General features: G+C 45.2%; 1 protein-coding gene across 1 annotated transcript in view; it reads right to left on the bottom strand.

Annotated features, from left to right (window-relative positions):
- Positions 1-26181, bottom strand: part of ICA1 (islet cell autoantigen 1) — a 61916-nt gene that overhangs the window by 15008 nt on the left and 20727 nt on the right. The window contains exons 6-10 of the mRNA XM_064166829.1: positions 25625-25823; positions 6073-6198; positions 5800-5898; positions 3782-3876; positions 816-865 (exon numbers count right to left, since the gene is read on the bottom strand). Of these exons, the coding sequence (XP_064022899.1) occupies positions 816-865; positions 3782-3876; positions 5800-5898; positions 6073-6198; positions 25625-25823 (569 nt within the window). The remainder of the gene's footprint in view (positions 1-815; positions 866-3781; positions 3877-5799; positions 5899-6072; positions 6199-25624; positions 25824-26181) is intronic.

Genomic DNA, 26181 nt, shown 5'->3' with positions numbered 1-26181 from the left:
AGGTCAGTTAGTACCTTTGAAGTTTATTCATGGAGGATAAACCACCACATATTAGATTGATTCTTCATTCATTTAGAAGAAAAAAGATATAAGTCATGACATTATTTAGGCTAGAAGGACCTCTTAGGGTCATCTTATCCAAGCCCCTTGTCAGAGTAGAGTCAGTTCTGAAGTGAGATCAGGTTCCATAGGGATCTGTCTTGTCAAGCCTTGGAGATCTCCATGGATGAAGATTCCAGAGTCCCTCCAGGTTCATTTTTCCCAGCACTTCACTACCCTCACTGTAAAGAGGTTTTTCCCTAGTACACAATCAGAATTTCTCTTCCTGTCAGTTGTGTCCATTGCCTCCTCCTCTTTCACTGTGCACCTCCAACTAAAAACTTGGTGACAACAACCCATCAGGTCACTGGCAGTGGCTCAGTATGACTCTGCCTAGCTTTTGGGCAGAAATTCCACTGAATTAATCAAGTCTTTAACAGAGCAGATGTCTAATCACTGAAACAAGCTAGCAAGGTAAGTGGCACATCCTCCCTGCCTTGACACCTACTAATCTGTAGCTTCCTTTCCTGGAAGATCTGCCCAAAGTAAGAATTATTCCTTGGCAGACAAACTGCTTGACCTATCTCACAGTACCAGAATGAAATGCAGTGGGATGTGACATGTAAGAGATTAACTTCAGCAGATCTTCCTGGCCTTAAGGTGTATGCATCTGTAGGGATTTGCTGGGTGAAGCTGAACATACAGGAAATGAAAGTGACCAGGAGAAAAACATGATTAGAGCAGCTATGAAGTTATGATAACAGTAAATAAAATACCTGAATAGTCTGATTCCTTGGCATGGCTCTCCTCATCTAATGAAATCAACCTTAATTTGAAAGAAGAAGAAAAGGCAAAATTGAGGACATAATTCTAAGCCTATAGAATAACAATAACTTTTGGGTCACACAATTACAGAATCATCTCAAGAATAAACCAACTAATTCAGATGGACTCTTTACTTGCTATATATGCTGGTCTGGTAGTAACATTTATTGTTTCTTTGCCAGAACCAAAATAAGGTTGAAGACCAACCATAAAAACCTACCACTCTTCCTTTTTTAAGTTGCTGTAAGGTAAAGTACAATGCAGTCTGCTCTTCCATAACCATCATAAAGTAGGCACAACTGCTCTTTAGTCTGCTCTTCCAGATTGGCTCTTCCATAACCATCATAAAGTAGGTACAACTGCTCTTTAGTCTGCTCTTCCAGACTGGCTCTTCCATAACCATCATAAAGTAGGTACAACTGCTCTTTAGTCTGCTCTTCCAGATTGGCTCTTCCATAACCATCATAAAGTAGGTACAACTGCTCTTTAGTCTGCTCTTCCAGACTGGCTCTTCCATAACCATCATAAAGTAGGTACAACTGCTCTTTAATCTGCTCTTCCAGATTGGCTCTTCCATAACCATTATAAAGTAGGTACAACTGCTCTTTAGTCTGCTCTTCCAGACTGGCTCTTCCATAACCATCATAATGTAGGTACAACTGCTCTTTAGTCTGCTCTTCCATAACCATTATAAAGTAGGCACAACTGCTCTTTAGTCTGCTCTTCCATAACCATTATAAAGTAGGCACAACTGCTCTTTAGTCTGCTCTTCCAGATTGGCTCTTCCATAACCATCATGAAGTAGGTACAACTTCTCCCCCCCAAAAAACTCCCACCTAAAGCCCATCCACTTTGCACTTCTTTTTTTGACAGCAACTGATTGAAAAATCAGTGGTCAGGTGAGCTTTGTCCCATGTCAGCAGACATTTAAAGAAGCAGATCAGCAGTTTTGATGAAAAAAAGTTGTGACAGAAAGAAAAGAAAAGGCAAGAAAAAGCAGACCCTGTGCTTTGCATGCAGTTTTTATGCAAAGGGAACCTCTTGAGTGAAGAATATATACTTCCCAAAAGCTGTTGGCTTTTGTGGAAAGCCATTTAACCAGCAGAGAATGGAGCAGCCACAAGCCTGATGTGGTGAGGAAGAGGACTGTGTAGGCACATTCCTCTCCTCCTCTAGTGACAGGACAGGAGTCACCTCCCCTGCTCTTGAGGATAGGCTTGTGGCAAAGCATAAGGAAATCAGATTCAGTCCAAAGCATAGCCCAATGAATGTTTACTGGGAATGGAAAGCTGGCAAGGGAAGCTTTGTTTTGTGCAATTCTTCTAGAATCAAAGAGAGATTTTTTTCTTAATGGTCAGTCTCAGCAAAATGGGAACACATTCCCCCTCCTATCCCCTCAGTTTCATGACAGAGAGAGAAGGGAAAAAGATAATCCAGAAGCAAACCCAAATACAAGCCTGCCATGGCCTCTGATGCACTTGCTGCTAGGTGCCACTCCACACACCTCATACAAACCATGCATTCCTTCTAGGACTTCGTATGCAATGTGGAAGAAAACAATTGCTTATGGAATTTGCTACAGTCATAGGTGTGGTAGTTTGAGGGATCCTGGAGCTCCTTTAACAATGCAGCAGATTTGAAGACTTTTTGTGGGGACAGACACCTGCCAAATGGTACTTTTTGGCTAAAGCCTTTCTAATCTGGATAGCATCAAACCTCAACAAGACACCTGCCAAATGGTACTTCTTGGCCAAACCTCTTCTAACCTGGATAGCATCAAACCACCTCTTCTAACCTGGATAGCATCAAACCTGACCAAGACACCTGCCAAATGGTACTTTTTGGCTAAAGCCTTTCTAATGTGGATAGCATCAAACCTCACCAAGACACCTGCCAAATGGTACTTTTTGGCCAAACCTCTTCTAATCTGGATAGCATCAAACCTGACCAAGACACCTGCCAAATGGTACTTCTTGGCCAAACCTCTTCTAATCTGGATAGCATCAAACCTGACCAATTTAGAAACTGTTTGTGGTCAGTGGTTCCAAAACTAAGCCAAGAAAAGGACTGGAAACCAGAACTCTAACAATCTGTTACTAGAAAAACTTGAGCAAAAGCCACTAATAACTCAAGCTGTTCTCTGCTTTTTTTGCTGTTGTTTTTTTTTTTGACAACTGATCCTTTGCTGTGTGCTTCGTTTAACCAAGGACAGCCAAAACAACAGGTGGCAGCAGGATTATATCAACGTTGCATCCCCTCGCAACCGAATCCTGACCCTCCCATAGGGGAGGGATAGCATCTCCATCTCCTTGTCTCCTCTCCCCACAGAAGCCCATTCACAAGTCTCTGTCACCTCAGAGCTACAGGTAACTCGACCCTCGATAGCATCAGCTCACTTAGATGTACTTTATACTAAGTACCTACTGCTTCATTGGATTACTAACTGATGCTGTATACATTACACAAACTAATTGCTGCCCAAAGCAATCAGGATCCCATCTCCCATTCCCAGATGAAAGGAGATGCTGCTGAAGGGAGAAACACAATGCTGCTGCTGCTGCATCTTCTGCCACGTGTGGCTGTTTATTGCTTCTTTCACTAGAGAAAAAAAACCTGAAGCTAAAGACTGAAAAAAATAAAGAGAAGGCTAGGAAAGATGAAAAAAGCCAAACCAACATCTAAAGGTTTAATGAGTCTTTTAAACCCTCTTAATTTCACCATAAAGTTTATTAGTTTTCATGCCCACATGACACCATTTCAGGAATGCTTGTGTTAAGCTTACTATTAGCTTAGTGTGATCAGACCAGCTGTGTCTGGACTGCCATTGAGGTTGGGTGACTTCAGCAAGCAGAAAGCAGATTGCAGACCCCAAAATAAAAGCCCATATTGTTTTTACTAGACAGGCCCTGGGACTTACTGACTCTGCTGATCTTGTTCCGATGCGGTGCTCTCCGGCTGCAGCTCTTCCTCTTCTGCTTTTTCTGTCAGTTTATTCACAGGGTCTTGCAAGCTCTAGATGATAACCACAACATTAGCCAAGAGAAGAAAACCAAATGGAAGCAGGTGTATAATTTAAGGCCAAACCAGACTAGAGAACCTACATGAATTAAGGAAGAATGGGTTTTGAGGTTTGGGACAACTCTTCGAACATAAGAAATATGAGGAGACACTCATTCAGATGGAGTCATAGGAACATACTTTGTACAAGAAGGTGACCCTTGGCTACTTCTAAACTCTAATATTTCTAAGTAAAACCATCTACACCATGTGAAAAGCAAGCACTGGCAGCATGTTTCTTTGCTTTTTGGGGGTTGCCTCTGTTTTCTGTCTCATTTCTCTCCCCTTTTTAAGAGGAGAAAAACCAAATCATTCTTCACATCTGTTTGTTCCTCATATACTGCTCTCATTATTTCTTTAATCATTTTATTTCCTGACACAAGTATTCACACAGCCTTCAGAGAACCACAGAGGGTTAGGAGCTGGGAGGGATCTGGAAAGGTCATCCAGTCTAACCTCCCTGCCATGGTCAGAGACACCTTCCACTGGACCAGGTTGCTCAAGGTCTCCTTCAACCTGGCCTTGAGCACCTCTAGTGAGTATATAACCACAAGCTCCCTGGACAGCCTGTTCCAGTGTCTCAATGTCAAGAGTTTCTTCCTAATCTCCACTCTAAATCTGTCTTCCAGAATCACACCCACACAGAATCATCCAGGTTGGAAAAACCCCTCAGGATCACCAAGTCCAAACTATAACCCTACTCTACAAGATTCACCTTAAACCATATCCCTAAGCACCACATCCAAATGACCCAACTCAAAGCCATTGCCTCTCATCCTGTCACTACAGGTCCTTGTAAAAAGTCCCTCCCCAGCTTTCTTGTAGGCCCCTTTCAGGTCATGACCTGTGGGTGGACAGAGAAGCTGAAGCATCCCTTACAGTAGCAATCTCTGGATACTACTCTCCCATGTAAGGACCCTATCCATAGGGCTTGCAGATCATTAAGTCCAACTGTTAACATCTAGCATGGCCAAGTCACCACTAAAACATGTCCCTGCACATCTTTTAAATACCTTCAAGGATGGTAGAGAATCTACCACATAGGTAGATATAGGCAGCTAGAGAAAGGGTCTGGAATAAAACTGAGTGTTCAAAAGTCATTGGAAACCATTCTCTAAACCCACTGTAATGTGATCACCACTGTCAGCAACTGTAGAAATCAAGCTGTGGTAGAATCACAGAATGGGCTGGGCTGGAAGGGACCTCCAAAGGTCATCCAGTCCAACCTCCCCCTGTAGTCAGCAGAGACATCCTCAACTAGATCAGCCTGCCCAGAGCCCTGTCAAACCTCACCTTGAGTATCTCCAGGGATGGCATCACAACCATCTCCCTGGGCAGCCTGTTGCAACATTTCACCACCTTCATGGTAAAGAACTTGTTCCTAAAATCCAGTCTAAATCTGCTCTTCTCTAGTTTGAAGCCATTGCCTCTCATCCTATCACTGTAAACAGTCTCTTCCCAGCCTTCTTGTCGACCTTCTTCATAGAATCATAGAATCATAGAATCAACCAGGTTGGAAGAGACCTCCAAGGTCATCCAGTCAACCTATCCCCTAGCCCTATCCAATCAACCAGACCATGTCACTAAGTGTCTCATCCAGTCTTTTCTTGAACACCTCCAGGGACGGCGACTCCACCACCTCCCTGAGCAGCCCATTCCAATGGCAAATCATGTACTGGAAGGTCCAACACATGCAGTGTTTGATCTCACAAGCCAGCTGGGCATTAAACAGAAACCTTGTATTTAAATGAAAAGACAGGGCAGGGATAAAACTGTGAGACAATGTAAGGCCAAGCTATGGATGTGTGCTCTCTAAGAGACCACCTCATCTCTTATTTGCTATCATTCAGGCAGCAAACACATCAATGTATTCCTTACCTTCAACATAGTGAATTTATATGGCTGGTAACCTCTGAAGCTCTCATGGATGGCTGCCATTTTGTGTGAAGTCTTTTCCCAAAAATGAAGAAGTGTTGTCTGCAAGAGAGAAGAAAATGTCAGTGCAATGTCAGCTTCACCACCGAGCTGCTCTCAGTGCAAATGTAACACCTCCCCTCCGACACCAGTTAGAACGTCGCCATGGTAACCTCTTCACAAAACCCCATCTCAACAGGAACTCCTCCTTTGGGAGGTCAGTGTGTCTTTGCCTACCTGATAGGTTGTTAACACATGAGAAAGGAGGTTGCATCTGCTTGCTCCCAAGAGGTCTACTTTTTGACAGACGTCAGTCTTCAGCTTGTCGAAGTTGAGCTTTGCATGCCGCACTTGTGCTTGAACCTTCGAACCAAGGGACAGCTCTTTAGGTGCTGGTTGGTTTTCCCCTCCCTCTTTCAGAGAACCACAGCACCATGCAGGTTGGCAAAGCCCCTCAGAAGCACCAAGTCCAACCTAGAACCCTACTCTACAAGATTCACCTTGAACCATAGCCCTAAACACCATGTCCAAACCACCCTCAAACACATGCAGGTTGAGTGACTCCACCACCTCCCTGGGCAGGTCATTCCAGTCCCTGACCACTCTCTCCATGAAAGATTTTTTCTTAATGTCCAATCTAAACCTCCTCAGTCTCAACTTGAGGCCATTCCCCCTTGTTCTGTCTCCAATTACCTGTGAAAAGAACCCAGCAGCAGCCTCTCCACAATGTCATAGAATCATAGAATCAAGCAGGTTGGAAGAGACCTCCAAGCTCAGCCAGCCCAACCTAGCACCCAGCCCTGGCCATTCAACCAGACCATGGCACTAAGTGCCCCAGCCAGGCTTGGCTTCAACACCTCCAGGGATGGCAACTCCACCACCTTCCTGAGCAGCCCATTCCAATGCCAATCACTCTCTCTGACAACAACTTCCTCCTAACATCCAGCCCAGACCTTCCCTGGCACAACTTGAGACTGTGTCCCCTTGTTCTGGTGCTGCTTGCCTGGCAGAAGAGCCCAACCCCACCTGGCTACAACCTCCCTGCAGGCAGCTATAGACAGCAATGAGGTCTCTCATCAGCCTCCTCTTTTTCACACTACTGATCCCCAGCTCCCTCAGTTATTCCTCATAAGATTTATTCTCCAGGCTCTCTCCCAGCTTTGCTGCCTTCCTCTGGACCATCAACACAACACCACTGTGGTCATGAAAGAGGATGAGGAAGGAGGAGTGTGGAAGCTTTATCAGAACACCTTTGCCCTCTATTAGGTCCTCAAGTCCTTTACTTGCTTTAGCTGGTAGCGATTGAGAGCATGGGTTTAGAACTTCAACCTAAAAAGAACTGTGAAGTTCATGTGCCTGTGGAAAAAAGGACTTCTACCTGAAACCCAAACATGAGATTACAGGCATATTTTTCCTTTTTTTCCCAGCAAGAACTGCTGCAACAGGAAAGTATTTAAGTAAGAGACAGTTTAGGGCTCTGAAAAATCTAGAGAGACTTAAGATTTAAATTTTGATCTCGGTTACAGCAGTGAAAATGCAGAGAAATTTGGTCAGGGGGAATGTGTCACATATAAACCTGTGTTTTACTGTGGTTAGCTGAGAGCTAGCAGCATACTCATAAAGAGAGGGAGAGAGAGGGGATCCACAACACAACGTGGAATGCAAACCCTTATGCCTGCATGGTGGTTTACAACTACCTTTCTAGCCTGGTTCTAAATTAGAAGCAAGAAATAGGAACTTTCTGGGCACATATGAATAAAAAGTAAATAAAACAAGGGAGTGGCTACAAAAGACAAATAATGCTAAGTCCACATCATTCCATTTGCTTGCTGGATTAGGATGAAGTGTGCTGCACAGACTTGGTCTTTCTTCCTTTTCCCTCCTTCGCTGCTGGCTGCTGACTATGCATGGATTTGCTGAGCTTGGCTGAGGCAAAGCAGATAGCAGCAGTGAGGCCTTTCTGATTTCTCTCTCCTTTATAAGGCAAGGGGAGAGCTGTTTCACTTTTCCCTTGTTCAGGGGGGTCCTTGTTGTCCTTTCTGAATTGTAAATACATATGTAAATACGTTCTGTATCTATACACTGTGTTTTATGCCTCCAGATTGTAGCTTGCTTATAAATAGAGCTCCATGTTGCTTCCAGAAACCTTCTGACCTAGTCTGGTGATTCATTTTGGGGGGGGGGGGGAGGAAATTTCAACCCACCACAGCTTGACACGCTCATATGGGTGACTAAAAATACTTAATGCTGTGTTACCACATGCCACACATTCCTCTTGCCAAGCAGGGAAGATGTGAGGCTATGAGAACCACTAAATTAAGGATGCTTTTAAGGTTTTCTTCTTCTATGGAAGTGTTACTTTGTTGTTAAGTCTCCATCTTGCAGCAGCAGTGCAGGACAGCCAAGAAAGAACTCCACATAGCACATTAACATGACCTTTTGCTTTCTATGTGTGCTAATAAATGCATTTTCCATTCAAATTATTCTTAGACATCTTTTAAGATTACTTCTGGCTTCGAGAATTAGGCATAAACCCTCAGTGCTTACAAAGCATAATCTGCTTAATGCTGCCCAAGTTATCAGAATGAACCTTTGGTTTTCTGCTCAAGGGAAAGCTGATGTAATACATACTAATCTTCTCCTTTCTCTGCAATTACTCTCTAAGACATGAGAAACAGGACCTCATTGTGGTCTCAGTCCTGTAAATTGTTTTATCCATGCATTTAACTTCATTAAAGCTGAACAAACAAAACATCTTCAAAATCCCAGTCTGGAAAGTATCAGGATTGGGCTGACTGTAAGAGAACTGCATTGCTCCAAATGCAACTTGGGCTTCTTGTGATGACAGAGCTCCTAAGCATCCCAAACTGTAAGAGTTAGGTGTGAGGTTTATGCTCTGCAAGAAAAACCTTATGATGGTGTTGACATTAAAAAACAATCTCTCACTCTTCATCTTTTCCTTTTGTTAAGCAATGACCTGGAGCAACCTGCTTTTAATTTCTCAGTGCAATCATTTGATGGCAATATTAACAGAATGGCATTCCATAAATGTGCAAGAAATCATCCATTTGGAGAGCAACATCTTATCAACTAGACTTGGAAAGCAACATCTTATTACAGAGCCACAGAACCTTAGAGGTCGGAAGGGATCTCCAGAGACCACCGAGTCAAACCTCCCTGCCAGAGCAAGGGTAGTCTGCACAGGAATGCATCCAGGTGGCTTTGGAAAGGCTCCAGAGAAGGAGACTCCACAACCTCTCTGGGCAGCCTGTTCAAGGGCTCTGTCACCCTCATTGTTTCTTCTCATGTTGAGGTGAAACCTTCTATGTTCCAGTTTGTACCAATTGTTCCTTATCTTACTGCTCTGCACCACCAAAAAAAATTTGGCCCCAGCCACTTGACACCCACTCCTGAGATACTGATAGACATTGATGAGATCTCCTCTCAGTCTTATCTTCTCCAGGCTAAAGAGCCCCAGGGCTGTCAATCTTCCTTCCTAGGGCAGATGCTCAAGTCCCCCAGTCATCCTCATGGCTCTCTGATGGACTCTTTCCAGCAGGTCCCTGTCCTTCTTAAACTGGGCAGCCCCAAACTGGACACAATATTCCAGCTGTGGCTTCACTAAGGCAGAGTAGAGGAGGAGAAGAATCTTACTGAACACAAATTTAGAAAGAAGTAGCTTATTCCATCTTATTAAACATAAACCTAAGATGAGGCACTTAGTGCCATGGTCTAGTTGACTGGCTAGGGCTGGGTGCTAGGTTGGCCTGGATGATCTTGGAGGTCTCTTCCAACCTGCTTGATTCTATGACTCTATGATTCTAAAGCACTATCTTATTAAATCAATGAACTGATAAACTGTAAGATGCCAGAGAAAGCTGAAGTAATTGTAAAAGACCAAACTAATTAAGTAAGTAACTAAAGAAATGTTCAAATCCCATATCCTGAGGATTTGTAAAGTCCAGCTTGGGAAGGCTGGATGTTAGGAGGAAGTTCTTCAAAGAGAGAGTTATTTCCCATTGGAATGGGCTGCCCAGGGAGGTGGTGGAGTCACCATCCCTGGAGGTGTTCAAGCAAAGCCTGGATGAGGCACTTAGTGCCATGGTCTAGTCGACTGTCTAGGGCTGGGTGCTAGGTTGGACTGGATGAGTTTGGAGGTCTCTTCCAACTTGCTTGATTCTATGATTCTATGATTCTAAGGCTTGACTGTAAGGGCAAATATTTGCTGACAGAGGCTCCTAAAAAATCACTGCTCAGACAGAGTTAAACACCTCCAACTCAGTATGTCCAGCTACTAAAATACAGACCTGTCATGTACTTCAAGGAATTTTTTCCCTGTCCTCTCCAGTCCATCTGGGTTATTCATTTCTTTTTGTCTACCATAATATGCCAAATTTATTCTCAGCAGTAGCCCAATTTCAGGGACAACTCAGCTGGTGAAGCATCATCTCCAAAGTGCATTTATGTTGAATAAGTGCACTAACTCACTTTAGGTACAGAATAGTTTGGTCTCAGCATTTCCAGCACTGAAGCAGAAACAGATGCTTTCAGTCTAATTTGTCACCCAGCCTCTCACTTACTTGATCTGAAAAGCATGCACAGAGTGTGTATAGACTGAAAGGAGGAGGAGGGGGTGGAGAAATAAATCAAGAGGTCGGGGGGTGGGGGGGTGGGAAATGCCTGGTATACAGCAAACCTTCCTGTTGGGGGCTCGGGGTAAACTCTGCTAGCAGATGGAATCAGCAGAAATCTCTGCATTAAATAAGCACAGCACCTTCTGGTGTACCTGGGTGCTGGAAAGCCTACATGAAAGTGAAAAGCAAACTGGAGGAGGATGCAGTTTGAGGACAAAGTCTTCAGAATATGGCACTTCTAACACACAGCATAGAAAGCATAAAGCAGATTCCCTCCTCACACAAGACCCTGTGAGGAGAGGCTGAGGAAGCTGGGGGTGTGCAGCCTGCAGCAGAGGAGGCTCAGGGCAGACCTCATTGCTGTCTACAGCTACCTGAAGCCAGGTGGGGTTGGTCTCTTCTGCCAGGCAGACAGCAATAGAAGAAGGGGGGACAGTCTCAAGTTATGCCAGGAGAGGTCTAGGCTGGATGTTAGGAGGAAGCTGTTGGCAGAGAGAGCGATTGGCATTGGAATGGGCTGCCCAGGGAGGTGGTGGAGTCACCATGCCTGGAGGTGTTGAAGCCAAGCCTGGCTGGGGCACTTAGTGCCATGGTCTGGTTGATTGGCCAGGGCTGGGTGCTAGGTTGGACTGGCTGAGCTTGGAGGTCTCTTCCAACCTGCTTGATTCTATGATTCTATGAAACCTGTAGTATCTTCATAGCATGAATGGTGTTACAACAAGAAACACTCATACCTTTACACTGTTTTCCCACTTCTGTTCTCCATACAAGATCAATGTTGGCTACTCAGAGGGCAGAAAAGGTAAAGTTAGGTATAAAACCTGCTGGGCAACCTGCAGTTGGTGACCCTGCTTTAGCAGGATGAGTGGAATAGATGATCCCCAACATGTCTCTTCCAGCTCCCACCATGCTGGGATTCTATGATCAAAATAATGCCTACAGCTAAACTTTTCCATGTGCAAAGTGAGGACTCTCAACGACTTGCACAGTACTGAACCTGATTCCAGTGTTGTTTTGGTATGATCTACATTTTGCAGACTCTACACTGACTCAATTGCTCCTTTGGGCTGGAATAGTATTTATTGTATTCATTAATCTCTGCCCCATCAACTTGCAGAAATAACAGGCAAGGACAGTGGTTAAAACAGAAGTCGCATACTTCTGTTCATCTGCTTCAGCCCTGCTTATTAAAAGCTTAATTTATGAGCTGGTGAGAAACCTGGAGGAAGATGAATTTCAGGAGATGAAATTTCAAAAGCCAGAAATGTCCAGCTGAAAAGGAGAACTACTTGGGCAGTGGAACAGATTTAAACCTCTCTTAGGTCTGAAGGCATGCAGATGCACATCACAGTTCTTCAAGAAAAGGAACTACTCTTGAGATTTGAATTCACAGAATCTAAAGTGCAGATACATACCTTAAATTTGCCATTTGGGGCTTATTTAAGCTTGTCTGTGCTTGTGCATCACCACACACCCCCTGCATCACATCATAATAAGCCTGATTAAGCAAATTTGCAGTCAGAGAATCATAGAACGGTTTAGGTTGGAAGGGACATCAAGGATCATTCAGTTCCAACTCCCCACCATAGGCAGGGACACCTCCCACTAGAACAGGTTGCTCAGGGCCTCATCCAACCTGGCCTTGAACACCTTCAGGGAGGGAGCAGCCACAACCTCCCTGGGCAACCTGTGCCAGTGTCTCACCACCCTCACTGGAAAGAACTTCTTAAGACCCAGTTTCAACCTTCCCTCTGCCAGTTTAAACCCATTCCTCCTCATCCTGTCATTACAAGACCTTGTCAATAGTCCCTCCCCAGCCCTCCTGTAGCCCCTTCAGATCCTGGAAGGCCACTCCAAGGTCTCCTCAAAGCCTTCTCTTCTCCAGGCTGAAGAGCCCCAACTCTCTCAGCCTGTCCTCATAGCAGAGCTGCTGCAGCCCTCTCAGCATCTTGGTGGCCTCCTCTGGACTGGCTCCAACAGTTCCATGTCCTGCTTGTGCTGAGGGCTCCAGAACTGCCCCCAGGACTGCAGGTGGGGTCTGAGGAGAACAGAGCCAAGGGGCAGAATCCCCTCCCTTGCCCTGCTGCCCACACTGCTCTTGCTGCAGCCCTTCACACAGTTGCAGGCTCATGTTGAGCTTTTCATCACTCCAGACCCCCAGGTCTCAGCCATTCCCTACCCAGCCTGGAGTTGTGTTTAGGATTGCACCCACCCAGCTGCAGTCCAGAAGTTTCTTCTAATCTCCAATCTAAATCTTCCATGGTGCAGCTCAAGGCCATTTCCTCTCACCCATCACTTGTTACTAGAGGGATGACCATGAACAGCCTGCACCATTCTGTCACCTGTGTGGTACTCTTCTCTGAACCCTATTTTGCACTACATCCATATAGATGCACACACACACAAGGCTGTTAAAAACTGTTCTACTGCAACCCCTATCAGCTAAAAAGCCTGAAAGTTACTTTCAGGGGCCTGGGCATAACAAATTCAAGCAAACTTCAGCCTTTTGCTGTGCTCCTCACTTGAGAATTTGGAAAGGGCTCAGAGGTTTTATTTCTGCTTATGTTGATTTAGAATATAAATACATCATCAGTGCTGTTAAACTAAAATTCAGCTCCTCTACAGAAAATTCCAAGTTGTGTCTTTTGGGGTTTATTGTGTGTGTGTGTGTGCAATACTTCATGGGTAAGGCTGTAGGATTTTAAGCTCTTCTCTCCTTTTTACTTCTATCCCCCACTCAGGAAGGGCTAAAAAAGATGCTATAGACAGGAGAATATTTGTGTAGCAGTCAAGGCAAGGATTATATGACAGACCTGAATTTCATGTGGACACCTAACACTGACACCTGATAGCTTTGCTACAATGCAGGGCTTGAAATTAGCCTGCAGCATGCACATGGACAGACAACAGAATTCCTCAACCCCATGAAATTCATAGGAAGAAAAGATCATTTTTTGGGTCTTCTATTCCCACCTGTACAGCCTCTGATGCTGTATTTTGCTACAGAACAACTAGAGGTAATTATTTTTTCATGAGGGAAGTGATCATGCTCTGATAGCTTTTGCTTCTGCCTCTAACTTGTCCTGCTGCCCTGAGGAACTGAGTAATTGGCAGAGAGAAAAATTTAGGAGCTTTTTAAGAAGCTATATGAAATGAACTTTGCTAAGTTGCACTGCTTAGACCCTAAACTATATAATTTAGGGTCTAAAGCCAGGTTCTGTAACTTACTCCTAATGTCCAATCTGATCTACCCTTCTCTAGTTTCAAGCCATTGCCTCCCACCCTGTTGCTACACGTCCTTGTAAACAGCCCCTAGTCTTCATCTCTCCTCTAAAATAGAATAGAATAGAATAGAATCAAGCAGGTTGGAAGAGACCTCCAAACTCATCCAGTCCAACCTAGCACCCAGCCCTGGCCAATCAACCAGACCATGGCACTAAGTGCCCCAGCCAGGCTGTGCTTCAACACCTCCAGGCACAGCAACTCCACTACCTCCCTGGGCAGCCCATTCCAATGCCAATCACTCTCTCTGACAACAACTTCCTCCTAACATCCAGCCTAGGTCTCCCCTGATTGCACAACTTGAGGCTGTGTCCCCTTGTTCTGGTGCTGCTTGCCTGGGAGAAGAGCCCAACCCCACCTGGCTACAGCCTCCCTGCAGGCAGCTGCAGGCAGCAATGAGCTCTGCCCTGAGCCTCCTCTGCTGCAGGCTGCACCCCCCCAGCTCCCTCAGCCTCTCCTCACAGGGCTCTGCTCCAGGCCCCTCATAGCTTTGGCGCCCTCCTGTGGACACCTTCCAGTACTGCAACATCTCTCTTGAATTGAGGGGCCCAGAACTGGACACAGCACTCAAGGGGTGGCCTGAGCAGTGCTGAGCACAGGGGCACAAGAACCTCCCTTGTCCTGCTGCCCACACTGCTCCTGAGCCAGCCCAGGATGCCATTGGCTCTGCTGCCCACCTGGGCACTGCTGCCTCATCTTCAGCTCCTCTCTCCCAGCACCCCCAGGTCCCTCTCTGCCTGGCTGCTTTCAGCCACTCTGTCCCCAGCCTGTAGCACTGCTTGGGGTTGTTGTGGCCAAAGTACAGAACCCTGCACTTGGCCTTGTTCAATCTCATCCCCTTGGCCTGTGCTTGCTCAAAACTCTACCCAGAGATTCCTCCTGCCACTGGCTGACAGCTGAGCTACATCTTTACAGAACACTTTCACAGAAAACCTGTTGCAGAAACCTTGCAAATGTAGCAGCAGAGCTGCAATTAGCAATTTGCTGCCTGGAAGGAGAAAAGAAATATACAGAAGAGATGAAATGGTGATTAAAGATACAAAAGAGCTCCTTAATCTAGAGCTCCAAACATCTACTCTGGTATTGTTTGGAGATGCAGCTGTTATGCACAGGATACAAACACATCCCAGACAAACTATTACTTGGATTCTCTGATCTTGGACCACATTGCCTTGTGATTTTCTCCTGAACATGTAGTTTTGTCCTGATTTTTCAGTCTTGTCCTTGTCCTCTCAGTACTTTGGGTCAGATGCCTTTTTCTTCTTGGTTTGAAGTGCATGTATGTGGTCCTGGGTCAAGGACAGCATCACGTTAAAGGGCAAAGTGCTTAATGAGTCTTGGTGCCTTTGATTTTATTCTTTAACATCGATATAAAAACACATCACTGAGTTAATTACTCTCCTTTTTAAATCCTAATAGAGGATTTTCCCCTAAAAGTATTCTACAAATATCATATTTACCACAAAGCCAGGCCATAGCCATGCTCCAGGACTTCTCTTTGTGGATTCTATTCAGCAGAGTATGAAATCTGCTCTTTGTGTCACATTTATGCCACATTTCCCTCCTCAGTTCTTCTGTACTCAGCCTGTAAAAGTTTTACTGCCTTGAGCACATAACTCCAGCCTGGCAATAATGAGTAAGCCATGGTCAAAACTGCTTACTGCACAACTACTGACAGTCAGCAGATGCGAGCAGCTCTCTGACCCCTGTCAGGATGTAAGGTTACGGCTGGCTTGAACATTCCTCTTTCTTCTCCCCTTGGAAAGAACAAAGTTTAGTTGTGCCATCTTCTGATCTTGTAGTGACAGCTGCCACAGAAATGGAATCCTACCAAGCAGCTTCCCCTCTCTCCTGTATTCAAACACATACACATTTACAGAATCATAGAATCAAGCACGTTGGAGGAGACCTCCAAGCTCATCCAGTCCAACCTAGCACCCAGCCTTAGGGCAAGGAAGCTCTTCCAGAGAAGGGCAACAAAGCTGTGAGGGGCCTGGAGCACAGCCCTGTGAGGAGAGGCTGAGGGAGCTGGGGGTGTGCAGCCTGCAGCAGAGGAGGCTCAGGGCAGAGCTCATTGCTGTCTACAACTCCCTGAAGGGAGGCTGCAGCCAGATGGGGTTGGTCTCTTCTGACAGGCAAGCAGCAACAGAAGAAGGGGACACAGTCTGAAGTTGTGCCAGGGCAGGTCTAGGCTGGATGTTAGGAGGAAGTTGTTGTCAGAGAGAGTGATTGGCACTGGAATGGGCTGCCCAGGGAGGTGGTGGAGTCGCTGTTCCTGGAGGTGTTGAAGCCAAGCCTGGCTGAGGCACTTAGTGCCATGGTCTGGTTGATTGGCCAGGGCTGGGTGCTAGGTTGGACTGACTGAGCTTGGAGGTCTCTTCCAACTTGCTTGATTCTATGATTCTGTTCCCATGATTTTATTCATCCAGTAGCTACACAATTCAGTTTATCTCATTTGCTGAAAAGAACATTGAGGTCTGCTTGACTCCTTTTGGATGCATCCCATCAGGCCCATGGATTTGTGGGCATCTGGTTTGCCTAACTAATCATGATTTACCCAAGAATCAGTTTGCCCAGACAATCCTGACTCGTTTGTAGCACACTGCCTGTCGTACATCACCCTGTGTTTTGTTGCTGCTGTTCCTGGCTGGTGTCCACTAACTCCATCCACAAGAATGCCTTGTTTAACTCAAAGCAATTTAATTAGGTTTTGTCCAAATACAAACTCAGAAATGAGTGCTTATAAGGAACACCAACCAAACAAATAAATCTTCCTGTAGTGCTCTTCAGACTTCACAATGTGCTATCAGAGAATAAGTATTCTCCTCCTCTACACCGCTTTCATGAGTCCCCCTCCTGGAGCACTATGTCCAGTTCTGGAGCCTCTATTATAAGAAAGATCTGGAGGTGCTGGAATGTGTCCACAGAAGGACCATGAGGATGATCTGAGGGCTGGAGCTCCTCTCCTGCAAGGACAGGCTGACAGAGTTGGGGTTGTTCAGTTTGGAGAAGAGAAGGCTCCGAGGAGACCTTGTGGTAGTCTTCCAGTATCTACAGAAAGTTGCTGAGGGACTTTTTAGGGTGTTGGGTAGTGGTAGGACTGGGGGCAATGGATCCAAGCTAGAGGAGATTTAGATTAGATGTTAGGAAGAAGTTCTTCAGCATGAGGGCGGTGAGACACTGGAACAATTTGCCCAGGGAGGTGATAGAAGCTCCATCCTTGGGTGCTTTTAAGGCGAGAGTGGATGTGGCTCTGAGCAACCTGATCTAGTGTGAGGTGTCCCTGTCCATGGCAGAGAGGTTGGAACGAGCCAATCCTTGAGGTGCCCTCACAATCAATTCTGTGATGCTGTGATTTGAAATCTAAGCAAGGTTGAGGCAGAACATCCCCAAATCAGAGATGATTTAGGGTGTTTCTTCCCTACTTAGATCAGTACCTTTTATCTGCTGACCTTTTTTCGATCTTCAATGTGATTATGTGAAGGAGAAAAGCCAAACACAGCACCTCTGTAAGCATTCAGAGCCTCTGCAGCATGCAACTGAAGAGCCTTATGAAGTTAAAGCAGATGGACTACATTATGGATGTGCCCAGGCATTTTAGGAAAGTATATGAGGAATTCCTGGGCAGTGGTGACCATAGGAAAACTTGGGTCCTCTTGTGTAAACACTGTTTTCCCCACCAGCTGTATTCCCCTTCCTGTTTATTCTCCTCTCCTGCAGCTTGGTCACATCTGTAATTCATTTCTTTTTTTCTTAAGGAATATTTCCTCAGCTCTCCTCCTGCCCCTTTCAGATTACGAAGGCTGAGGGAATTCTCCAAATCTCATTCCTCCTTTCACAACCTATTCTGTTTGTATTTTTACACTTCATTTGGGTCCTGAATTCATCTAATGATCCAGATGGGTTAGGGGGCTTTGCCCACACAAGCCAGTCTGAAGGCTAAGAGTTTTCATGTGAGCAACAGAAATTGCCTAAGCAATCATTTTTTTTTCCCTTTCTGATTTTAAGACCAAAACATAGCAGAATAATGAGGTTAAAACAGTGCTCAGTTGTTCCTTTCTTGTTAAACATGAAATATGATATGAAGCATTTTATTTTCTTTTAAACACTTCTACAATTATTAGACATGAAAAAAATGAATTCTTGGAGCTTGGTTTTTGCCACATCACATTTGAGACTTTCATATTGGAGCTAATAATTGCCACACTAAACTTGGGTTGAACTTTAGTATAGATTTAAATTGCTGATCTGTAAAAATGTATTTGTTGCATTCTTTTGAAATGTTACAAGTTCACAGAATCACAGAATCAAGCAGGGTGGAAGAGACCTCCAAGCTCAGCCAGTCCAACCTAGCACCCAGCCCTGGCCAATCAACTAGACCATGGCACTAAGTGCCTCAGCCAGGCTTGGCTTCAACACCTCCAGGGATGGCAACTCCACCACCTCCCTGGGCAGCCCATTCCAATGCCAATCACTCTCTCTGACAACAACTTCCTCTTAACATCCAGCCCAGACCTCCCCTGGCACAAATTGAGACTGTGTCCTCTTGTTCTGTTGCTGGTTGCCTGGCAGCAGAGACCAACCCCACCTGGCTACAGCCTCCCTGCAGGTAGCTGCAGACAGCAATGAGCTCTGCCCTGAGCCTCCTCTGCTGCAGGCTGCACACCCCCAGCTCCCTCAGCCTCTCCTCACAGGGCTCTGCTCCAACAGCTTTGTTGCTCTTCCCTGGACACCTTCCAGCACCTCAACATCTCTCTTGAATGGAGTAGCCCAGAACTGGACACAGCACTCAAGGTGTGGCCTGAGCAAAGCTGAGCACAGGAGCAGAAGAACCTCCTTTGCCCTGCTGGCCACACTGCTCCTGAGCCAGCCCAGGATGTCATTGGCTCTGCTGGCCTCTTGGGCAGGCAGAATTTTTATTTAGGATGTGTGTGCCTGCCATTCCTTCAAATAAAGTCTGAAAATGGACAATTTAACCAAATCCACCTTTTTTTTCCCTTTCAGCTAGGTTATGTGAATTGAGATTGTTACTATATATATATATAGAGAGAGAGAGAGGGAGAGGGGGAGAGAGAGAAAGAGTATCTGGACTCTAGCACTTAATTTTATAGCCAATTTACTGACTCTCACCTCAGACTCTTCTTACAAATAACTGAACAGATGATGAACCACCTCTCAAGGGCATGCACCAGGCTCTGGAAGCAGCTCTATTCACCAAGCACTACCTCTTCAGATGATGTCATCTGTTCCAAGAAGCCTGTTTCTATTTTTAAGTGGCATACCCTCATTATTGCTTTTTAAAGGGCATCTCCATGGCAGGTTGTACCTCTGCTTTTAACGCAGTAACAACCATCAGAGGTTATTTAATGCACAGAAAATGGCTTCAGAGAAGTATTGATTTTTATCTTATTGTCTACCCTGATTCTTACAAATGGTATTGGAAGTGGTAATTTAAAGACTGCAGAATGCTTAGGCTGTGAAGAACGTTTCTGCTTAAGGTCATGCTTTAAAAAAAGGGGCATCTTTCACGACTGCCTTAAATGCTTGAGTGTTTTCCATGTAAAGTAGCTCGGAATGCTTTGGTTTCTTCACTTCAGGTGACTGGATTGGACATTGAAGAACCTGGAAAAAACTTCACAGCAGAAAGTGCCCAGAAGAAATAGGTTCAGCACTGAAACACCATTTGCTTTTACAAGGAATCACAGAATCATAGAATCAAGCAGGTTGGAAGAGACCTCCAAGCTCAGTCAGTCCAACCTAGCATCCAGCCCTGGCCAATCGACCAGACCATGGCACTAAGTGCCCCAGCCAGGCTTGGCTTCAACACCTCCAGGCATGGTGACTCCACCACCTCCCTGGGCAGCCCATTCCAATGCCAATCACTCTCTCTGACAACAACTTCCTCCTAACATCCAGCCTAGACCTCCCCTGGCACAACTTGAGACTGTGTCCCCTCTTTCTGTTGCTGGTTGTGTGGGAGAAGAGCCCAACCCCACCTGGCTACAACCTCCCTTCAGGTAGTTGCAGACAATCTGTGATTCTATCTAATGTGAGGTCTCCTGAAGCAGTTCAGATCTCTCTTACATTTCCAGAGCACAAAAAGATAATTGTCTGCTCTCTCCCATGCACAGGTGACAAAAAATGTTCTCCTTAAGGTAAATGTGCTTTAAGTTTTCCAGATGAAGTTAACCTTTCAATTTAACATGTGAGCATCACTTAAAAAGCAACAGAGGCAACTGCTATTTTTTAAAGCCCAAAGTTGTAGCCAGAGATGACTGTAGCTGGCTCTAAACATCAATTACTCACACTGCTGTGTGTAACCATGGCAGCTGAGTCTATTGATCACACAGCCAAAGCCATTCTGCTTTGAGGTGTTGGTACACTCTGCTCCTTGGAGAACCAAAACAACTTTCCACCTCAATACCATCTGCAAATGGAATCAGCAGTAGCACATTTTCTTTTGGTTGACTTTCTAATAAGTGAACTGATACCCCCAAAACTTCTAAGAGTGTCACCCTCAGCTGACTTCTCTTTCTTAAATGGAGAAAACCCCTTGGAAAATGTATTACAAATGGCCAATTCTGGCCCTGGCAGGAAGAGTTTTGTTGGTCTTTGAGGTATTTTCCATCTCTGAAACTTTGTTTAGTGTCCTTCAGCCAATATCCCCAACTCAGCCTCGGAGTGCTTTTATTTTTCTACTAAATTTAAATTCATTTTCCCCAGCAATCACTCAGAAGGAACTGCAACAATCCAGATCTGCAGGTTTGGTTTGGTTCTTTTCCTCCTAATTTCATAATTTGATTCAAACCAGAAAATAGGAACAACAACAACAAATCTGTAATGTTATTTATAAACCTGCATTGTTTACTTACTCCTCAGTTTGCCAGCTTCTAAATGCCCACAGATTTCCTTTCCATTGTCTTTACCATGAACTGAGATTGAGTTTACAAGGATGACAACTGCCAGGTCTGTTCTTATTTCAAAGATCAGAATGATATTTGTTGTTTATTTTCTCCTTCCTTAGGCTTTCTGCCTTCTCTCAGCTTTCTGAGAGAGAATTGAAACCTCAAAATCACTCAACACGTTTCCACAGGGCTTTGAGGTTTACAGGGCAGTTTGCAGCTGATCTTAATGGATAGGTGAGCAGCAGATGATGCAGCCACACAAGCCATAAGTGCTCATATCAGGCAATGGATAGGCTGGATGTTAGGAGGAAGTTGTTGGCAGAGAGAGTGATTGGCATTGGAATGGGCTGCCCAGGGAGGTGGTGGAGGCACTGTGCCTGGATGTGCTCAAGAAAAGCCTGGCTGAGGCACTTAGTGCCATGGTCTGGTTGATTGTCTAGGGCTGGGTGCTAGGTTGGCCTGGATGATCTTGGAGGTCTCTTCCATCCTGGTTCATTCTATGATTCTATGAATGCTGCTGGGCAGAAGGACAGCAGAGGAGCAGATACAGGTCCCCTTGAAGGCTGTGGCATCTGATCCATGCTCACAAAGATTTTTACAATGGACACACACTTCACAACTTTCCTCCTGATCTTTTAATCAATGGATTTATTTACATCTTCACTACTCCCCAGCAGTCCACACAAGCTTTAACTTTTATTTCCTGAAGGATATTTAACAGATCAGCCACTCCTTACATCAGTACATTTACAGCAGTTTAAGCTACTGTTATATCATTATGGGTTCTTTTTGCTGAACTTTCCTTTTTCTCACTGCCTTTCCTTTTCTTTTTGCCAGATTCACCTTTAAAATGCCATGGAAGGGCATTAATTTTATTTCAAGTATTTAGGGTTCCAGAACTAGGAAGAATTTTGAGACAAACTGTGCCCAAATACTGCAGCTGCAAGCTTGCAAGTTTCTAAACAGCTGCATGCTAAGTAACATTTAGGCATTAAGGGCCCTAGAATCATTTAGGGTCTTTGGGGAAAAACTCTGTCTTGTGGTAGAATCTTTTCCACTTCCTTAGCACCACTGAACTAGTCCAGGGCTCTGCTCTCTGGGGCAGGGTCATTCTAATCTTCCAGAGCAAGGAGGCTCAGCACAAACCATGCCACTTTCTGCTCTCACAGACTCCTATTTTGATCAAATACACTGATCAAGACACAACTCTTTTTCCACACAGCACCCCAATGCATGCTGTTTTATAAACTCACATATTCATTGCTGGAACATCCAAGTACCATAGAGACAGGCACCAAGCAGATCAATCTGCTCTGCTCATGCATCACTCCTTACCCTTACACAGCTTCAATGAATTCTTTGTCCTGCCTGAGCATCGTTTGGGTCACAGAAAGGCAGAGCTCTTGGGAAAGCAGCTTTGGCAAAGCAGACAGGACTAGAAAACAGTGAGAAACAGAGCCCAACTCTCCAGGTACCTGATTCTCAGTACACTGCTGCAGGGCAGCTGTGTTTCAGGGATGCCAGCACAGTCAGTGGGAATGTACAAAGATACTAAGGCTTTGATTCAAGCCTCAGAATGAAGGGGAAGCAGAGGATTAGAAGAGGAAGTGAAAACCAAACCCAGAAAGTATTAATTTGCTCTATTGATGTAGCATAACACACACCTCACCATGTCACAGATGTGATGGTTCTTATAGCTGGCTAAAGGATGAGCATAGCCTTTTGAGCTCTCCCTTTTCACTGGTTAGGAGTGGCACTGCCAGGTTTAGGTTTGATGGCACCGTGTGAGCATCTGAGATAGCTTAGCTAAGTAAAATTCAATTCTGTGTTCCTGCAGGCTGCACACAGGAGGCTGTTGCCTGGCATTCTCTGCACACTGGAATATTCCTTCTCAAGAAATGCATGGAAAAACCCTACCTTTTCCAGAGCTGGAGGAAGGGCACTGGAGGCCAATCAGCAGTTGGACTATTTGGTCTCTATTTTTATAACATCAGGGCAGGACTCACAGTGGAGAGTTTTCAAACAGATACAATAGCCTGGATTGAAGATCCTTAAAAATCAGTGGTGGAGAGTTTGGCAATGAGGTATTAACTCATGCAGATTCTTTTGAAGTATCACAGCATTGCCAAGGTGTTGTTTCACACAATCATAGAATCAGTCAGGGTTGGAAGGGATCACAAGGATCATCTAGTTCCAACCCCCCTGCCATGGGCAGGGAGACTTCATACTACATCAGGGTGTCTGGAGCCTCATCCAGCCTGGCTTTAAACACCTCCAGGGATGAGGCTTCTACCACCTCTCTTGGCAACCCCTTCCAGGCTCTCACCACCCTCATGCTGAAGAGCTTCTTCCTAACATCCACTCTGAACCTACCCATGTCTAGCTTGGTTTCATTCCTCACAGTCCTATCACTACCTGAGAGCCTAAAAAGTCCCTCCCCAGCTTTCTTGTAGCCCCCTTAAGATACTGAAAGGCCATAATAAGGTCACCTCAGAGCCTTCTCCTCTCCAAACTGATCAGGCCCAACTCCCTGTCACTCCTCAAGCAACACTTCAAGCTAAGAACTTGGGATGAAAAACTTCTGTATCCAGAGGAGCACTGCAGTGTCCATAAAAATAGTAACAGAGAAAAAGAAAAACAGAAAGAAAAAAAAAAAGGAGAGAGAATTTGCATAGCATTTATTGATCTCTGGAGGGAAAAGTAAATACTTCACCTGTTCCCTTGGTTTGAACTCAAGCAGCTACAATCTCATGGCTATCTTCCAACAACAATGTAGAAAGGCTGTTCTGCAGCCTTCTGGGCCACTTTGGAAGGGGCAGCATTGCTGGGGTTTGCAGACTTAGACTGAAGCCTTACCAACAGCATTAGAAGACCCTTTCAAGTGCCTCATTGTTTTTGAAAGAGAGCTAGAAAAATGCCAATGTTTTCACTCCGATGTTATCAGCTCTGAAAACACTGACTCAACTATTGATCTTTTAGCCTCAGCTGTTCTGAGGGAAGGTAGGAAAAGCCCATCTGGATTGATTTAGCTTTGGGCTGCAAAACCAAGCACCATATCTGTGTAAGTTTAGGATGAAAGCATAAAAGGCTACACAGTTGAAAAACATCCTTATAAGCAGGTGACACAAATACTGCTGAGGCCCTATGTGCATTAAAGATCACTGAACCACCACTGGTTACTTGAAAGAATGAGGATGTTTAGTTCCTAAGGTAATACAGAGGATTTTTGTAATTAAAAGTCTGAGGAAAACTCACTTTCAAGTGCTCTGATACCATCAGCTTCATTAACTGGATATGCAGCCCAGATCCAACACATCTCCCTGGTGATGACGTATGGAGAAGCCAAATCTTTACATCTTTAGGCATGATACCCTACTCACCACAAAACTAGCATGACTTATGGTTGTTACAGATCCAAAAGGAGCCCTTAAAAGCCAGCCTCACACTGCCACGCTATGGCACAATTAAGATCTGCAAGCAAGAATGGAGCAAAAAAGACAGTAACTCCTCTACTTAAATTATGTAGGACTTAGAGTATCCACCATCAGTTCTGCTTGCCTACTAACAACTGTAAAGCACTAAAAGCAACCTGTTGTGCCTTGCTCAGCCACAGCTGTCCAAGTACTTTGTGCCTGAGGAGTTTATTTTTGGGATGTGGGATTTTGGTTCTATTTATTTATTTAAAAAAAAAAAAAAGTTTACTTTCTGCAAGTGTTAAAACCTTCCAAGTCTACTTTGATTTGCCTGTTGCACAGATGGGATACATAGGGAAGTGGATACCACGGGCAAAGGAGTCTTTGTTGGTCACAAAATACAGAGCATTTTGTTCTCTGTGCTCAGCTTTGCTCAGGCCACACCTTGAGTGCTGTGTCCAGTTCTGGGCTCCTCAATTCAAGAGAGATGTTGAGGTGCTGGAAGGTGTCCAGAGAAGAGCAACGAAGCTGGAGAGGGGCCTGGAGCAGAGCCCTGTGAGGAGAGGCTGAGGGAGCTGGGGGTGTGCAGCCTGCAGAAGAGGAGGCTCAGGGCAGAGCTCATTGCTGTCTACAACTCCCTGAAGGGAGGCTGTAGCCAGGTGGGGTTGGGCTCTGCTGCCAGGCAACCAGCAAGAGAAGAAGGGGACACAGTCTCAAGCTGTGCCAGGGGAGGTCTAGGCTGGATGTTAGGAGGAAGTTGTTGGCAGAGAGAGTGATTGGCATTGGAATGGGCTGCCCAGGGAGGTGGTGGAGTCGCTGTGCCTGGAGGTGTTGAAGCCAAGGCTGGCTGAGGCACTTAGTGCCATGGTCTGGTTGATTGGATTGATCAGATTAACTGGAATTCAGTCACACAGAAAAGATGAGCCTGGATAAATGGCATCCTTAGTGCTGTTGAATTGCACCTTCCTTGGAAGGATCAAAACCATGCTTCATTGTCATTCATCAGGAAACTGGAGTGTGCTAGTTTGAGCCTATCTGGGATATTCTGGTGAGAAGAATTAGATGCTAAGCTGTGAAAAGCAAACAATGGTGATGTCTGCTGCACTCAGAGGCTTGCTGAGATGTATAAAAACAAGAACACAAACACAGATAACAGTTTGCTCTCTGGCTTTGGGCTGCACTTTTCTCTCTCTACCTTGCTGCCTAACTAATCTGTCTTCTTCCTAACCCCCCTGGCCAACTCTTCAAACTCACCTTGAACACAAGACAAAGTCTGGGGTAAGGTAGAGGGGTGGGAAGAAGGTGGAAGGGTGGTTGGGAGCCCCTCCTGGGGACTCTGGTTTCTGGGAGGGCTGCTGTGTTTCTGCATTACTTTTTAACTTGTATATTACTGTCTGTAGCTGTGTAGATTGTAAATACCTGCTTGTATGTTGTGCTAAGCTGTAAATACAAAGCTTCATTCAACTTCCAGTTTGGCTGAGTCTAGTCAGGGTGATTTTCTTAAGTGTGGAGGGGCAGGTAACACCCAAACCATCACATACAGGGAACTTCCTACCTTCCTGAACTTTTCCATCTGCTTATAAAGATCTGGATCCAGCTCCTGAGACACATCTTTCATCCAGAGCAGAGCTCCTCTGTACTCAGTCCGGTACTGCTCCATTCGGTTTACCGTCAGCCACGTGTCAGAGATTGCTCTGTATCTGAAAGTCTCCACTTCTTGGTACAACCTACTCAAAGGAGTACGCAGGGCCAACCTGGGGCAAGGCACGAAGGAAAGAAAGGAAGGAGAGGAACATGTTAAAGAAGTTGCTCAACGAGATGCAGACAGCAAATACAACCAGTGGCACCCTAGCAGTGATGAATAAACCACAGCCAAAAGAGTTTGCTTCAGCACCAGTCCACCTTCAGATGCTTCTACAGCTTGGTTTGGGACACAGATGAAAGGATTAACTGCCCATGATTATTGTGTTTGCAGTTCTCTTGTCCAAGTAGAAACCATCCAATTACACATGCAAGTGGAAGAGGAACATAAAACACACAGACAACCTGCCTATGTATTCGAGTTAGCCAAGCTGCTTGTACCTAGGCTATTAGCACTCCTCAAGAAAAGAC

This window comes from Pogoniulus pusillus, chromosome 28 (genome assembly GCF_015220805.1).
Source record: "Pogoniulus pusillus isolate bPogPus1 chromosome 28, bPogPus1.pri, whole genome shotgun sequence".
Taxonomy (NCBI): domain Eukaryota; kingdom Metazoa; phylum Chordata; class Aves; order Piciformes; family Lybiidae; genus Pogoniulus; species Pogoniulus pusillus.
The sequence above is the reverse complement of the archived record's forward strand: the minus strand, read 5'-3'. Positions and strand labels throughout refer to the sequence as shown.